This window comes from Protopterus annectens, chromosome 9.part0, assembly GCF_019279795.1.
Source record: "Protopterus annectens isolate FY-2018-M chromosome 9.part0, PAN1.0, whole genome shotgun sequence".
Classification (NCBI taxonomy): domain Eukaryota; kingdom Metazoa; phylum Chordata; order Ceratodontiformes; family Protopteridae; genus Protopterus; species Protopterus annectens.
Window position 1 is genome coordinate 1,057,986,365 of NC_056743.1, and position 17,721 is coordinate 1,058,004,085.

Below are 17,721 nucleotides of genomic sequence, written 5' to 3' on the forward strand. Positions count from 1 at the left end.
GACTCTAGTATCCAAGTCTTTACCAGCAGATAAAAACAAGGTGTAAAGATGGGCTCATTAGATAATGCCTCTCCCACCTCTGGAATATACTCCCTCTAAATGTTAAGAACTGTGATACATAATCTTCTTTCAAATGTGAATACCCACTCAATCATCCAGTTCCCAAATCACCCCCAACCCTTGGCTTGAGAAAGGTGGGTCAGGCTTATGATGGGTACTGGCAAGCCACAAATGCTCAACAGAGTTGATTGCCTTGTATTTCCTGTGATCGTATATTTAGATAGATTGTGTTATAGGTATCAGTTTGGATGAATTCATAGGTGAATACTAGGCTAACTGCCTTGAAGGAACATGTTAAGGCTAGCTAACAACCCAAGATCAGACTCAAACCCTATACCTCGTTTTTATAGGTGAAAACTTTAACCATTTTAACTGTTATGACAAACCAGTCTCTATAAGTTGTAAAACACCTGACAGGTAGGGTTGCAAGCTGTCCGTTTTTTTGACAAGTTGTCCGGTTAGGAATTTGATTCAAAACTGGACACGATGCTGACATCATCATGTGAGGGCTACCAGCCTGTCGGAAGGAGCTCACTTATCACATGAGGGCTACAAGCCTATCAGAATTGAGCTCAATTCAATTCATTTTGATAGTGTGAGCGGGAGCAGGAGCACTTTTCAAACTGACAGCAGTTGGACTTTGAATATTGCAGCATGGAATATTGCAGCGTGAAAAGAGAAAGACTTATATTTACGACAGGAAGGCAGCAAGATTACAAGATTACGGGCAATGATTTCAGAAGCCAGCAAAGGTAGTGAAGCCACAATGGGTCTAGTCTGGATTAGCCCACTTTCTGGGATATTAAACAGTAGATACTTAAGTGATTAATAAACAATGGAGCAATGTGAAATTAGAGACAATTAATTACAGTTAGAAATATGCAATGAGTATATAAGTTATTGCATTTGCAATGTAATCCAATAATTGCAGTACAAATTAGTCCGTGCAGTATAGTATTACTCTCAGTAACAGCAGACAACTCAGGCTGAAATAAAAAGTAAAGAAATGGTGCAGATGAGAGGAAAGAGAGGTCTAATGATGCTGTTATATCAACTGGTGGCTAAGGTCAAATTCCTTGAGTGCCCTAATCAAAGATGTCAAGGAAAAGAACACCAGTCATTTAGGAAATCAGTATTGGTGTAATTTCTTAGCATCAGAAAAGAGGTCCATGTAGTCCAGGGTATGCACAGCATAGCGAAAACACTAATTGTTTTTTATAACTTTGGTATTTCATACTTTGAATCTACCCTGTGCATCCCCTAGACTATGCAGACCTCTTTTGATTCCCAGTGTTATGTGGTCACACAGCACCATGCCTGTCTTGCTTCTTAATTTCTAAGGGTGCAATGACAGTGGAGCATTTGTTTTTACAGATTCCCCCCTTCCTTGCACTTGTAAAATGACAGATTTGGGATGTGTAAGTTTGAGAGTATGCAGGGCCTCGCACCTCCCCCCACATGGCAGGTGCAGAGAGGTTTACTACCTGCAAAAACTACAGTTGGAAATGTCACAATTTTTGGTATTTCGGGCATTTATCTTTTGGTTCTTTGGTGTCTTTTAATTCGTGGTCTCATAAGGGATCCAATGATGCTACGTGACTGAGAACAGCAATATCAAGAGATTCATGGACAGGGGGCATTAAGCCATCACAGTATACAATCAGGATGATTATGAACTTGAAGGAGGGTCTTGTGTGGGAGGTTGATGAAACTATTGACAGCAGCAAAAGAACAGTTACATTATCACAGAATGACTTACAAGATAAGCTAGAGTAGATGCTTGCAACCATGTGAAGTAAATGATCAATAGATGTGAAGTGTACAAGAGGGAGCTGCTCATAAAAAAACTTTGAAATTCACACTCCATATTCAAGCCTGTGCTAACATTATTCAATGCAATATTGCCAGCTGTAAACAGGATCACATTCCCATCCATTTACAGAACGTATATGGCCATGGATTGATGATGCTTACATAATCTATTTGGTCACATTGGCAAACTGTAGAATGACAAATGCTGATGTGAGAACATTATTACCTGTCAAAGTATTGCTTTGTTTACCAGATGTCTGTCAGTGTTTTGCACCGTTGTGCTGTAAAATGTAAAAAATAAAATCCAAATAATTATTGTAGAAAAGTAGTTTTAATGCTGTCTGTTTTCATTGTGAGACTATATTGCTTTGTTTAGCAAGTGTATATCAGTGGTTTGTGCTATAAAATTTGAAATAAATGTTTTAAATTAAATCCAAATATCTGTAATCACTGTAGAAGTAAAGCAGAAGTTAGTATGCAGAGTGAGAGTTTTGAACAGTGTTTATGGCAACTGGGTAGAAATCGGCTGAAAGCAGGCTTCCTGAACAGAAAGAGGGCATTCCCATCAGCTGATGTGATGATGTCACAAAATGGGTGGAGCATGGATGGGAGAGGGGGTGGGAATAGGTGGAGTTATGGGTGATGCGAGGGGCGTGACCTTAGCCACAAAGAAAGCTGGCAACCCTACTGACAGGGTATTAAAAAAGAAGCATTCAACTAAATGCTTATACTACGGCAAGTTACATAGCTTTTATGGAATATATTTTTGGTAACATTTGTCCATGGGTTATGCAGGAAAGTCTGAATCTAATATGTATTTAATTTATTTCACAAACTGTTAACAAGAATGCATTTCTGCTTACAATGAAAAGAGAGAGGGTACTATTTCACAGCGAGATTTGCAGCATACTTTTTATAATCTGCTCTTATGCCACATAGCTAGCTGTAGATAGTTTGTTATACTTTTACATACAATCCAAATGACCTTGCCTTGATATGGTTTAAATTTAAATATACATTGATTTATAAGGCAAAGTGCCAGACATTTAAAATGAGTATTCTTGTTAATGTTTATTTTTCTAACAGTGACTTTTCCTTATAGAATATTTGCTAAAATGAAAAGCAAATAAAATGAGAATTATTGCAGAAACAAATTGAAGCTTATTTTAAACCACTTATTTTATTTTCATAATCCTATTCAAACTGATTTCTAAACAATTCCTAGTAAACCTTTTTTCTTTTATTTTAAATGCTTGATAAAGCTTTGACATGATATTTATTTACTGTGTTGTTTGGGCCTTGTGTACTGTTACCATGGTCTGCTCATCAACCTGAGGCTACATTAGCTTCATTTTGACATATTCATTCTCCCCATACTGCACTGCTCTGCTTTCAAAGACACCAGTATCAGAAGTGACAGCTAGAACATTCCAGGCCATCATCCTGTGGCAAAGTTAGCCATTTCTATTACTTTCCTATTCCTTCTCCCTGGCTATTTGATAAAGGGCTGACCTACTGGTGCATGTGCCCTTCCAGCCATGTACTAACTCATGTCACAAAACTAAGTGCTGCCTGGTTCACTGTGCGTCTCTCTCAGTGCTGTATCTCTGTAGTGTCTCTTTTGTGTCTCTTCTCCTACACTGCTTGTCAGCACAACAGCAGAATGGTCTACATCTCTCCTACCCAGCCAGCTCTTCCAAACATCCGGGCCTCTAATCAACCCCAGGTCACATAGGACATAAAGTTACTTCCCTGTTATAATGCCAGCAATACATTTAGGGTTACTCGTAGGATTAGAGGATGGAAAACTTCAAGGATGCTTATTTACTGACCTCAAAAGGGTATTGAATGCATTTTATCAGAATATGCAAGCCAGACTCCGCTATAATGGTAGTAACCAGCAGACATTCTCCAAGTGGGTATTAACGTATATAGAGACCCCCGTATCAAGTCTGCAGCTTCATGCAGCATTCCAAGCCACAGAGAAGCTCAGACAGAAAGCAAACATTTGTCATTTCAGTTTAGAAATGCTTGTTAAAGAATAAATAAATAAAAACAGGAATGGTCCTGCAAATCTAAATCCACAGAGTGTCATGTCTCAGGAACATGTTCTTCTTTCGGCTTTTCTCTCTTAAGGGTCGCACAGCGGAACTCTGGTCTGCTAATGATTGGGAGTAGATTTTTATGGTGCCAAAGTGCCAGCTTGATGCCAAACTTCAACGAAGGCACACCCATTCACGGATGTCTTTTGAAGGCAACTCGACTGCGGGGAGGACATGCAGACTCCACACAGAAGGCACTTAATTAGTTATATTGAAGGAAAAAAAAATAATGAGGCAAAAAAGTTGGCGTGGGAAGAGATGCATTCCTTTGCTCTGTATGTCTTTTTATTCATTGAAACATCTGAGGTATAGAAAGTCAAGAAAGCAGGAAAGCAGCTGAAACTGCTAGGCACTTGTATATGTCTCTTGTCTGTATGTGAGTCTGTCTGCCATATGCATAAGATCCTACATATATGTGAAATTCTCTCTCTGAATCTGCTTACGTTAGTGTGTGCATTTATGAAACTCTACGTGTGTGCGTGTGGGTGAGGTTAGCCTACTGGTTAAAGTGCTTAATTACAAGCACAAGGTTCAGGGTTTGATTCTCACTTGTGGTAATTGGCTAGGCTTAAAAAAATGGCTCACAGGGCCTGTTAGCCTAGTAGGAACCTATGAAGACATGACTGATTCCTGTATTCTTGTGATAAGAGACCTAGGGACACAGGTGGACAGTGGTCTCACATTTGATAACCACATAGCCACAACAGTTAGAAAATCCTTCTACATGGCACACCTCATCACTAAGGGCTTTTCATCCAGAAAAAAGGAGGTCATTGTCCCTCTGTACTCATCCCTCATTAGACCCATTATAGAATACAATGCCCCATTTGGTATATACCTCACAAGACATCTGCAACAACTAGAAAGGCCATATCAATACATCACAAAAAGAATCACAGGCCTAAAGCGGATGCCTTATGCTGACCATCTAAAGAAACTCCAGCTATACTCTGTTGCATATCGCCTACTCAGAGGCGATCTCTGCCTAACATACAAGGCCATGTCAAACCCAGAGTTGTTGGACATGCTACACTTAAAGAAATCCCAGTCCTTCCGAGCCACATGCTCCAGGGATCTTTACCTTGATATCACGATGCATAGAACATGCTGGAGGGAAAGGTTCCTGACCCAGAGACTCCCCATACTCTGTAATAGGTTGCCCATACATGTCAGCCAGAGCGCCTCAATGGCCATCTTCAAGAGGAACCTTGACGATTGGATGGGAGATAGGAAATTCAGCCCAGGGATCACATCAGCAGCCCTGCTAGACAGGGGTCCAGAAAAGTAAATATTTGTGGGGAGAAATAGCCAGGGAATCGTTATGGCTAGGCTTGTATAGGCCCATGGGCTGATAGCCTAGCACCTACTTATGAACCTATATATATATAAAACATTAAAAACTTACATAATGTGTATTTTGGATGTATAACATGTCCTCCAACAGCAATTATATATCCCATAGCAACTATGAAACATTAAGCAGAGAAACTATTTTACATCAAAAATGTAAAAAAAACTACTACTAATAATAAAATGGACAGAGGCATGGGGAACTAATCTAAAGGGGCAGCAAAAGCCAACACATTCTGGCTAGGCTTATAAATGCCTTTGGGCAGATAGCCTAGTACCTACCTATGAACCTATGAAATGCAACCTGCTTTAACAGATAGATAACTTAAGCAATAATGCCCTCCAGAGTGGCTATCATAGGGAAATAATGTACCTTCCAGGGGTAAAGAGGCCCTCTGCTTGGTGTGTCAGGCCTCACAGCATACCAGGACAGTCTGTTATTTCCCCAATAACATCCACCTTATTGGGCGTTATTGTTTGCTTATTAAACAGAGCACTGAGTGAAACTGGGTGAGGGGGTAGTTGCATTCATCAATGTATTAATCTCTTTTGCAAGTTATACACTTGTTGTATGAAGCAATATGTATTAATCTCCACTATGTTATTCACAATATTTTCCATGCTGTATACAGTAACATGTATACAGCGAGTCATTTGTAGGTACTCTGTGTTGTGTGTCTTTTACTTCTTGCGAAAGTCTAATGCATTCTGATCAGTAAGACTTTTACACTGACTCAAAGATTGTACATCACCTACTTGTTTTATGATATGCCTTGACTTATTAGTGTGTTATATTTTTTCAGTTTTATTTGTAAATCAAAAACTAATATGTACTCTTTATCAGCTGGCCCAGGACATGTTTCTAAAGCATCCTTGGACCAATGCACTCACCCATTTAACAAACTATAAAGAAAAAGACATGTGAAAGAATTAAGCAATGAATAAGTAAACACAGGGTATATTTTACAGTGTGGGAGATACAGAGAATGTCTGTGCCTTGCTATTTGAGTGTGTGTGTGTGTGTGTGTGTGTGTGTGTGTGTGTGTGTGTGTGTGTGTGTGTGTGTGTGTGTGTGTGTGTGTGTGTGTGTGTGTGTGTGTGTGTGTGTGTGTGTGTGTGTTTTTAATGTCTACCCAGTAATGCAAGCTGTCTGTGTTGTTGTTGTTTGTCTTTCGGCCTTTCCCGGTAAGGGGTCGCCACAGCGGAACTCCGGTCCGCTAATGATTGGCAGTAGATTTTTACGAAACGCCGAGGTGCCAGCTCAATACTCAACCTTCAACGAAGGCACACCCATTTACGCACGCATGTCTTTCGAATGCTACCCAACCACAGGGAGGACATGCAGACTCCACACAGAAGGCACTCTCAAGCCCAGCCGAGAATCGAACGGGAGAACCCCTTGCTGTGAGGTAACAGCACTACTGCCGTACCACCGCGGCAATGTCTGTGTTACAACCTGAAATTATAAGGGAAGTGTTAAACAGAAAAGCAAATAGGGTACAAGTACATCAGGGAAAATACATGTATAGTTTCAACTTTAGATGAGATAAGAATGTGACACAAAGGCAGAACTGGTGTGCAGGAACAAACTACTTATCAGGTAAAACGAAGAAATAGACCATCCCAGGACTAGAGCTCTGATGAGAATAATTTAGAGGAAATGCATGGCAAATGTTTTGTAAGGAAGAAATATCAAACAAATGGAATAAGGAAGATGTCTTGCCAAAGCAGCATTTTCAGAATGCATTGGATAAAGAAGTCAAGGGAACACGCAGCTGAAGTACATTAAAACAGTTAGCAAAAATGCTCTAATGGGACCACCTCTGAAGTACTGCTCTGTTCTTTGAATATCTTTTTTCAGCCAGTGCACTGGACTTCTGCATGTTAATTGTTTCTTAGACAGCCAGAATTTGTCAGACAAATCATTCAGTTTGTATGTCTGCTACTCCCAATTCCTGAAAATGTCTCCCACCATCAGGAGAAATCATAGTAACTCTAGCTTTTACAATGTCATTTAATTGAAAAACAGCTGCTGTGGCCCAGATATAGGTGGGAGATTTTAAAACCAGAACTTAACCTCCAGACCCAATATCAAGTAAGGTTCACTGCCATAATATAGTAATTTCAGACTGGCCTGTTACCCAGCCTGGATGATTTGTGATTTACTGTGTTTGGTTACCAGGCTTACGGAAATTATCTGAATGTTTAAGCCAGCAAAACACGAAACAAGCCTTTTGAACATCTGTAGTGCACTCCTCTGTGTCTTGATTTTCAGCATTCTTAATATGCTGCAAAGAACTACAGACCAGCTGCTTCAACACTACTCAGGAACCAGACAGGAAAGTAGACTATTTACAAATTCACAAATCGGTCTTGTTTGCCTGTTGCCAAGTGACCAAACTATGTTATGTTTACGCTACAACACAGTTTCTGCTTTCTGTGGCTTGGACCTACACTCATTATCATCACTGCTACTGATGGAGGCTTTTATCTGAGCTTCAGACACTAACTTTTGCCTTTAAATTTCAAACAAGAGACATGAAAGGACAGTAAAAGGGCCTTCGTTTTAAAGTAAATGACCAACATTCAGCTCACACTTCCTTACCGTAAACCTTTTAAAGAGAACATGCATTTGGTCTTTTTACTGAATCGGATTCTATCAAGTACATTTTTGATATAAACCATTATGTGGCATTATTTTACATGCTTACTGTATCTTGCATAGTGAAAAAAAATAAGCAAAAGTTTTTTTCATTTACATTGCTGTTTTGACATATTCCTATCCCTCTGGGATATATATTAAGAGGGTATCATAGAGAGTCCCACAGACAAATATGTGATAGTTAAAATATAACTTGTCACATTTTAATTTATTTTGTCTTGTTCATTGCTTTTATACACATCACTGTGCCTATACTTTTTCAGAGATGACCCAGAGTGGTAATTTACCTCATTAATAACTGTTGCCAACTTTATTTCAGTTAATTTACTTTTTTTGTACACAGAAGCAGGCTGATCCTGTAAATGATCCACAGGAGTCAGTGTTCTACCCTGGTTAATAAAATCAAAATTGAAATAAATAAATAAAAGTTTATGTGCTGCACCTTAACAACATGTTCCTACTGTTCACTGACAAGTGCAACATAACATTTAATATTCACATGACCTACTAAAACTCAGGCAGATGATACCTCATGTGATCTGCTAAAACTCAGGCAGATAAGACCACAGATTAATATCCCCTCCAAAGAGCAGTTAACATACCTCTCGACCACAGATTAATATCCCCTCCAAAGAGCAGTTAACATACCTCTCAACTGTACAGATTTTTGCAGAATGTCCAGATTTTTTCTCATATTTTTGGCCTGTTCATCATGACAAATTGTGGGGTTTTTGTTTGACAAATCACTGGGATGATTTAAGAATTAAAGTCACTAAATGACTTGCATTTGAGTTTCAGACTTCATATCCTTCAGAAAATGCATATTAATACAAATCCTGTTATTCTAGCAACTTTCTAAGTTTATATGACCGATATTTAAAATGTGTCCCTATTTTTGGGCCTTTGTCCCCCATTTTGTCAGGCGTTGTCCACATTTCTTGCGCTAAGAGATTGAGAGGTATGGAGCAGTACCTAAGCAGAATAGCACCTCCATGCTACAAGAGACATCAGCTGTGACACTGAATTTAAGCACCTGAAGGAGAAGGGGGGGGTATACAATCCACAGACCTCTGATCTCCTAGGCTTCAAGGTTAGGTCTGCAAAATAATAATATGATGATGAACAACAGAATGGGAGAGGTGGGAGCCAGAAAGATATGAAGGGAAAAAGACAAATTAAGGGGTTTGGGAGGATGGCTTAATGTCTAAGGTGTTTGCCTTACAAACACAAGGTGCAGGGTTTGAGTCGCACAAGGGATAATTGGCTAGGCTTAAAATGGCTTGCAAGGCAGTTAGCTTAGTACTAAACTATGAACTGTTTTAGAACATTAAACACAAAAATGTTACTCTGAAGTGTAGAACTCGACCTGCAAAAGGACTTAGCAAACCAATGTAGGTAATCTTTTGTCAACATCCACATTCCTTTCATATGGACTAGAGCAAGTATTGCCCCCAACTTTGTTTGCGCTTATGTTTTACTTTCCTACATACCCACCCAGCCCATCAACCAGCTCCACATTTAGACCAGAAGTCCTGCTGTGAAAGTTATCCCCAGTAAAGTATTACAACCCTGGAGAGAAGGGAATTACTGCAATGATTCTGACAATTAAAGAGAATGTTTCCTTACTCAGATGATTTTTATCCCAGCAGTGAAAGATAAACAAATCAGGCACATATCATGTCATATTACTTTTATTTCATATAAACCTGTTCTGACTATTCTTTCACCCGTTGAAACCCAGGTGCAATTACCATTCAGAGCCTCTCTTCTAGGATGTAAGAAAGCATCACCTAGGGTAACTGACTTTCTTCACCTTAACTACCAGCTCACCTTGCTATGTATAACCACTGAATATTTTACTGCCAAGAAAAGAATTTCACTATAATCAGGGGCCTCACCGTTAACATCAAACAAATAAATAATCTGTTTTAGCGATCACACACCTGCAGCATTATGTACATGATTATACATTATATTTTCCAACTTACGAATTTAGTAGCCACGTCTCAACAGGATGACTGTTACTGATTATACATATGTAGCAAAGGCCATCCCATTTGCACACACACACACACACACACACACACACACACACACACACACACACACACAGACAGACAGACAGACAGACAGACACACACACACACACACACACACAGACAAACACACACACACACACACACACACACACACACACACACACCTACTAAATCCAAATGAACAACATGCTAATAAAGGTGTAACTCTATTGTTATCATTGCCCAGATACAGGTTTGTGCTCCAGACCGATGTCTCTGAGGCTCAGTGAGACGTGGAGTAGTCAGAGCTTATATTTATTTAGATTTTGTCTGCCAGATAAACTCTCTGAGCATAAATGTTGTCTTTTCAGGGAAAACCTGGCCACACTGTGCAGTTAGCTGACAGAGTCACAAAGTAGACAAATGGAGCACAAACCTACAAAATGAAGATCACTGGCAGTTCATAGCCTTAATCCTTTGCACTAAATTACAGGTGTCTGCTACAAGACACATTCTGTCTACTGATTGCAGAGGACACCTGTCTCCATGACAGCAGTCTTATAAGTGGCATGGTGGGATAGGGAAAAGAATTCTGTTTGTACACTGTAGACTCCTTGACATCAACAGCTTTTAGTGATAAAAAACTAATGGATATGAAGGTGTCCTGCCTTGGCCTCACTAACAACAGCTCTGATACAAGTCAAAAAGCAAGGATAAGTATAAGAGATTTGGACCAGAATGAAAGGAAAACAAAACATGAAGGCTTATGGGAGCAGGTAAGTTTTAACTCTCCTATCAGGTTTGATACTTCTGAGCTTCTATACATCAACTAAAACCACCCTATAGTATCACTTATACAGATAGTATCTCATATGTACACACACACACACACATACACACACTACACTTAGAGATGAGCAGTTTCTCATACCCCTGAATAGCTGTATGTCCTTACATGTATTTAAAAACAACACAACGAACTAGTACTCGTGAACACAAAAAGACAGCGAAACTTGCAGATGTTCTCCTTAAATGGAATAAAGTTTTGGAAAAGGAGAACATCTGCAAGTTTCGCTGTCTTTTTGGGTCCTTACATGTATGAAAGTTTCCAGCAGTTACCACAACTGGGGTATTCTTACAATCCACATATATGTATATGCCTTTGTGGATAGTAATGTAAACCAGAGACCACACAGGTGTTGAAATTAATTACTCAGAGGTGTTTCATGGCTACCTCAATGCATTACTTTCTCATCTTGTCAATACCAAATCTCAAACTGAAAAAAAGCTATGTTTGTATTCTTTCCCTCTCAGTAAAACTCATTTAGATAAAACACAGATTTTGTACAGTCAAGCATACTGGTCAACAAAACAATTAAAGTTGCAGTTAATAAGTGTAATAAGTGAGAGAAAATATTTGATTCTAGAAGCTGCATGGATCAGACTTCTTTTTTGGCTTGTGCCACACTTCCTCTGAACTACTGTGGACTGCTGCCTTTTGTTACAGTGAAGGAACCACCAATTATTTCTTAAAGCAAGATAAAGTGAAACAAGTGTAACAGCTAGTTCTGAACCACTTTCTCATTGATACCCAGTATTATTGGCACTAAAAGTTAAGACTCCTAACTTCTGAACCCCTTTCTCACTGATAACTTTTACTGACAATAATACTGGTAAGACTCAACTTATAGCCTTCCCAGATTTGGCATTTTCACATGGTAGAACAGGTTTTAAGAACTGACAGGTTATGATGTAATGACACTAAATGTTAAACTATAAAGACAAATAAGGAAGGCTAGTTGTCAGGCATTTTCATAAGATTATATGCAACACATCTCAAAATAATAAATAATAAAAACAAGGTTATATCATAACATTTTTATAACACAAGAATGATGCTTAAACACTTCCTTACTTCACTTTGGAGGGGAGGGGGTGCTGCAGGGTTCTATTATACTACCAATATTTCTGCCTCACTTCCTCAATAAGCTATCAGGATTGTGGAAGAATCATCTTAAACATTATTACAATGTTTTAAAATCCACCATTATCACTTTAATTTTTACATCTGAAAAAATATAGGAAAAGCAGAGGTAAGAACGCTCTGATCATTACACTTAAAATAAGATAATTATTTTAAATGTGTCAGGACTTTTAAAAAAGCCAACTTACCCAGCTCACTCCTTGGATGGAGGAAGATTCCAAGGTCCTCTCTGGATGGACCTGATACATCTGACCCCGAAATAAATGCATCTTGTTTTCTTTCGAGAAATGCACAACTAAGATGAATCTCTTGTTGTCTGTTTCTCTCTTCTGGAATTAATGCTTCAGGGAAAAGTTCTCGTAGTGCTGGCACTCAGTCACCTGAGTGCAACTGCAAAGCACTCCCAGATCCATTTGGACAGTGGTAATGTTCATCGGGGCAGCTTCTGACAGACAGAACCCTTCACCTTCATCATCTTTATTGAGTTAACACATGCTTCAGCAGTAAATTAAAGTCTAGTCTTCATTCACCATAACACAAAATCCTCAAGTCGGCTCACAGAAACTCTCTGCCTGTGTTCCTTCTTAAGTATTACATTACAAAGTAAACCAACAGTGATAAAGTTCCTTTTTTCCTTCGCCAACTTGTGGTTGCTGTTTGCAGTGTCAACAAGTCACCTTTCCACCTTGTGTTATCATTAGCTTCTGACCTGACAGCTGTTAATGCCTGCAAGGTGTTCTGTCTCAGTGCGCCTCCCTATGTTTTGGTTTCTCTCTTTCAAAATTAGATCCTGAAGTCAGTAGAAAACATTTTCTTTTCTGACTACTCAGAGCTGCTTCCTCAGAAATACTTTCCGCAGTTCTCCCTTGACTGCTGACTTCTTTTTGTACTTATGTCTTAGGATAGCAACCTCCACCCAGGGCTCAGTTACATTTTTTTCTTGCTTCTTTTAGACTCATTCTGAAAGAATCACAGCCATTTCACATTTTCTTCTTTATTCACTGCAGGTCTTTTCAAACTTGCACTATGTTTTAATCAGTGGGTATCCTACAGCGTAGCTATAAAATCCAGTTGCTTCTAATTCCCTCTCTCCTGAAGTCTGTAACACTGCCAAAAAGTTAAGATTTAAAATATTTATGTTGGAAGCAACTTGCTCTGATGGCCCAAGGCCGGCCACTGCAACTTGTGGAGATTTCATCTACAGCAGTCTCTGCAAGGACAGCACGATAAATCATAAAAAAGAGAACAGCTTGTCATCAAATTAAAGAACAATTCCATACCTTAAACACACATACATGTACTATTTTTAGTTCTTTAAGCTCATGGAGGCGTAAACTTGTACATTACTCAGTCAGGTGGTATCATCTCTGTCTTTTCTGTAATGCGCCTTCAGGGTCGAAGAACAAGGCTGTAGGCGGTACATAATCAGACGCAGTTTGTTGTAAATGTACTTTTCCTAGGTTGTGCACATTGATGCCTTTGGAACTAACAGCAGAGACAGAGCTCAGCAACACATATCACGCATCTCTACAGCCACTCTGTGCAAATATTAGGTGTGACCTAAGTAGCAAACAAAGAAATGGGAAACAAAAAGGGAAAACTGAGACAGAGTTCACCCAGCCTAAATTGGCTGCCGAGGAGGATATTTACTTGCTCACACATACACGTGGCTGACTGGTCTGAAGGTAATGGGAACACGTACTATACTTCTCCACTGCTGTAATTCTTTCTTTGTAGCTTATCTTACAGACCCACATTACTGCCTCAGTTCTGTAACAACCTACAAGAGCAGAGCATTACTAAGCAGCAGTCTGACGATATCTTCTAGTTTATTTTAATTTGTAATTTGGCAAAACATAACATGTGAGGTCTGAAAGGGCTTATGAAATTAAGTTAAATAGAAACCATAAGCAAGCTAGAGTGTGATAGCTTGGAGAGCACTTAAAGCTGGAGGGAAGGTTAACAAAACCTGATGTCAAAAGCTGAAGTGTAGAAAAGGCAGATTTATGAAGATGTAGCCATTGCAAACTTCCTTTCACTGCAGATCACTGCATGAAGGTGGAATAGTTGAGTGCTGTATACTCCAGCACATTATACCAGCAGTACTGTGTAGCATCCTGTAAATGGAGGGAAATGTGTTGAAAAAACAGCTTTTGTAAATATTCTCCTCATGCAAGCTACCCCACCCCATGGCTTAAATAAGCCTGTCTAAAAGCTACATACCCCATTTTTTCAGCTCTTCATACATTGCTTTTTATAACCTAGTTTTCTGTGAGATCACAAAATTGACCATGAAGAACCACTCACCTGTTCTCAGGTTATTCAGCTGTATTCTCATGGCGGACCTCTGACAACTTCAACTGTAATTTTGCAGCAATTTCCACTGTACTCTCCACACAAAATCCAAGGTTTTAATTACTGGACTTATTTCCACATTCAAGTAAAGCTAAAGAAAGGTGGCAACAGTTTAACAAAAGGTTGTAGTATATGGTAATGAAACCCATTATAAATAGTTTTTGAAGTGATTTAATCCAAGCTGGGTACCATCCTTACTTCTTACGTATGTGTAACAGTTTTTGATACTTAAACCCTGAGAAAAAACAGTTAGGGAACTAGGGTCAGAATTCAGAAAATAATGCCAATGCAACTAACATTCATTTCATCTATGTCTGATTTTGAAACACATCCTTGATTTTGCCTCATATTATTGGAGTTGCACCATCCCTTGTAAGTAATGTCTTTCAGCATTTCCCAGTTAGGGGTCACCACAGCAGAACACCGGTCCACTTATGATTGGCAGTAGATTTTTACAGTGCCGAGGTGCCAGCCCGATGCCCAACCTTCAACGAAAGCACACCCATTCACGCATGCACCTACCTGCATGTCTTTAAATGTCACTTGACCGCAGGGTGGACATGCAGACACCACACAGAAGGCGTTCCAGCCAAGAATCGAACTGGAGTACCTCTTGCTGTGAGGTGACAATGCTAACCGCTGCACCACTGTGGTCTTAGTTGCACCATCCCTTGTAAAATTCTTAATTTTCTGGTAAATCACTGGGGATTATAGTTAGTCAATAATGACACACTTCTAATTTTTCAGAAAATGAATGTTGATGCAATGTTCCTTCTGTATATTTTTTAAAGAGACTTGGAGTAAAAAGCAATGTCTTTCTGCTTTTCCCAGTTAGGGGTCACCACAGCAGATCACTGGTCCGCAAATTGACTGGCAGTAGCATTTTTATGATATTAAGTTGCCAGCCTGGTACCCAACCTTCACAGAAAGTACATGCACACACTTACATGCACCTGCCTGCATGTCTTTTAAAACTCATACGACCACAGTGAGGACATGCAGTCTCCACACAAAAGGCATTCCAGCCAAGAATCGAACCAGAAAACCTCTTGCTGTGAGGCGACAACGCTAACCGCTGCACCACTGCAGCTGAGACCTTCAAATAGACTTAAGAGTAATACTTACAAATTGTTCCTGATTGTGGGCTGTTGTTCCCCCTCCCATTATCTTTGCAATTGTTATTGATTCTTGAGTGAAGAAATTAGGAGCTATAGCAATTACACAGTGAAAAGCAGCACTGTCAAAGTTGTTCAGTGTAACCCGATGATGGTTAATTATGCAGTAGTAGCAGTTTGGTGTGCACATGTCAAACCCAGAGATGCATAAGGAGGCTCAACATCACTAGTGAAGGTAGGATACATTGTACTAAGATGTGGTCTATGCAACAGTGGATCACATGACCTAGCTCCAATGGCATGCCACTATAGTGTAGTGTAGTCACAGCAATGAGCGTCCATGTGTGCAATGCCCCACTGCCCCCTTACAACATGGGCACAGCTGAGATCCCAGACAAGGGCTACACAGTAATGTCCATTTCATGTTATAAATGGGATGGAAATAGGTGGATGGGACAGTAAAAAAAAGAGACAAGAGCAAGTAATGGAACGCACATCAAGACCAGCAAAAGAGAAGACTGGTATGAAGTGGTGAGAAATGGCAACTTTTTTTGTGATACAAGCACCCATTGATTTTAAGAAGAGTAGAGTGAGAAGGTAGCAGGGGAAGGTGTAGGTAGGAAGGACAGAACTAGGAAGGCAGCAGAGGCAGATGATCAGACATAAATGAGAAAGACGAAGTAGGTGATAACACATATGGGGATTCAAAAATGAAAGACACAGACAGGTATACAGAAGGGAGACACTTTTGAGATGTGGACAGTCTGTCAAACTGCACAGTGGTGGGTCCAACTAGACATCAGTTACTTCAGTGACCACCCTCATACCCGGGTCCAGCCATTATTATCCAGGTGCTCTGAGCCGGGTCCCCTGCAGATGACCGAACTTCCAAAAGGACGACATTCATATGGCCGAGACCATATGATCGTCTTTTGGAAGTTTGAACACCTGTTAAAAAACAGAAACACAAAACAAAACATTAACTACACATTGCTTGCGGGGGGGGGGCAAGCCCCTCTGCACCCCCTCACTATTTACATATACCAACTCTGAGATCGCACTACAGTGTGGAAAGTGGATTCCTGTTCCATGCTATGGGGGGCTGTCTGTTCAGAATGTTCGAACTTCCAAAAGTCGATCATATGGTCTCGGCCATACGAAAATTGTCCTTTTGGAAGTTTAATCATCTGTAGGGGACCCTCTGAGTCATATAACTGTGTGACTCAGTAACTCACACAAATATGTGCTTCAGGGTGCCAATGTAAGGGTTCAGCTTCCAATCCACCAGAGCTGCAACCGGACCTTCAACCTTCCCTGGGTGACACAACCTGACCTCCCAGTGCTGCTCTCTGATGAGAAGCCTACATTCTCCACAGGAGAAGCATCACCAGAGGGCACTAGTGACCCCATTAGGTTACTCCTTACAGGATGACCTTAGTTACTTACAGACAGTCTGCATGTTGACCAATTAAGTGGTGTTAAGCCAGGTCCTGGATGAGCTGCATAATGTTAGACCATGTCTAGACACTGCAGAAAGAAATGAATATAAATGAAGAGAAACAAAGCAATAAGGGATAAAAATAAAATTAAAAATATGACAGTGATAAAAAGAAAAACAGCCCAAAACCAACAATCACTACATTGTGCTACACCACTTCACACTACTGGCCCTAGAAGGGGAGAATGCAGTGTGCTGAGCAATATCATTATAAAAGCATTATACAGAGCTCAAAGACACCTAGTACAGAGCAGTGTAGACTACAATGCTGGATAAAATGAGAGTTACACTGTAAATAGTGTGTAGGACAATGGCACAGAATATGGATATCAACCACCATGAGTGCAGTGGGCAACAAAGCTAGGCAGGTATAACTAGTCTGTATTAAAGAACTGCACAGAAGTTCTGAGGGGGTTGTGGGCAGGAGTATGCATTTTGCGGTCAGTTATGGCATGCGTCATTCAAGATAGCACAGTATCACATATGACACACTTCCAGGAACCAACAGGAATACACAGATGCATGTTGTCACTGTTGTGATAGAGAACCCTGACAAACATAACACCAGGTGAATTGCAACACAACAGCCCAACATTCGCATCCCCATAGTAAGCCAGAAATAATTCGCACAGCTATGAGCTGCAGAAATGGCAGTCAGACAGTATGAAATGTACAGATGGCAAGGCCTGTGTAGAGCACCTGCATGATGTAACATAGCTTTTAGGTACAGAACAATGCCAGCTGGTAATGCACCACTGCAGAAAC

The 17,721-nt window shown here is 40.0% G+C and overlaps 1 protein-coding gene across 1 annotated transcript in view; it reads right to left on the reverse strand.

Moving 5' to 3' along the window:
* Positions 1-13,892, reverse strand: part of RAPGEF3 (Rap guanine nucleotide exchange factor 3) — a 466,244-nt gene extending 452,352 nt beyond the window's left edge. Inside the window, exon 1 of the mRNA XM_044083866.1 lies at positions 12,177-13,892. Within this exon, the coding sequence (XP_043939801.1) occupies positions 12,177-12,257 (81 nt within the window). The 5' untranslated portion in view covers positions 12,258-13,892. The remainder of the gene's footprint in view (positions 1-12,176) is intronic.
* Positions 13,893-17,721: the final 3,829 nt, after the last annotated feature.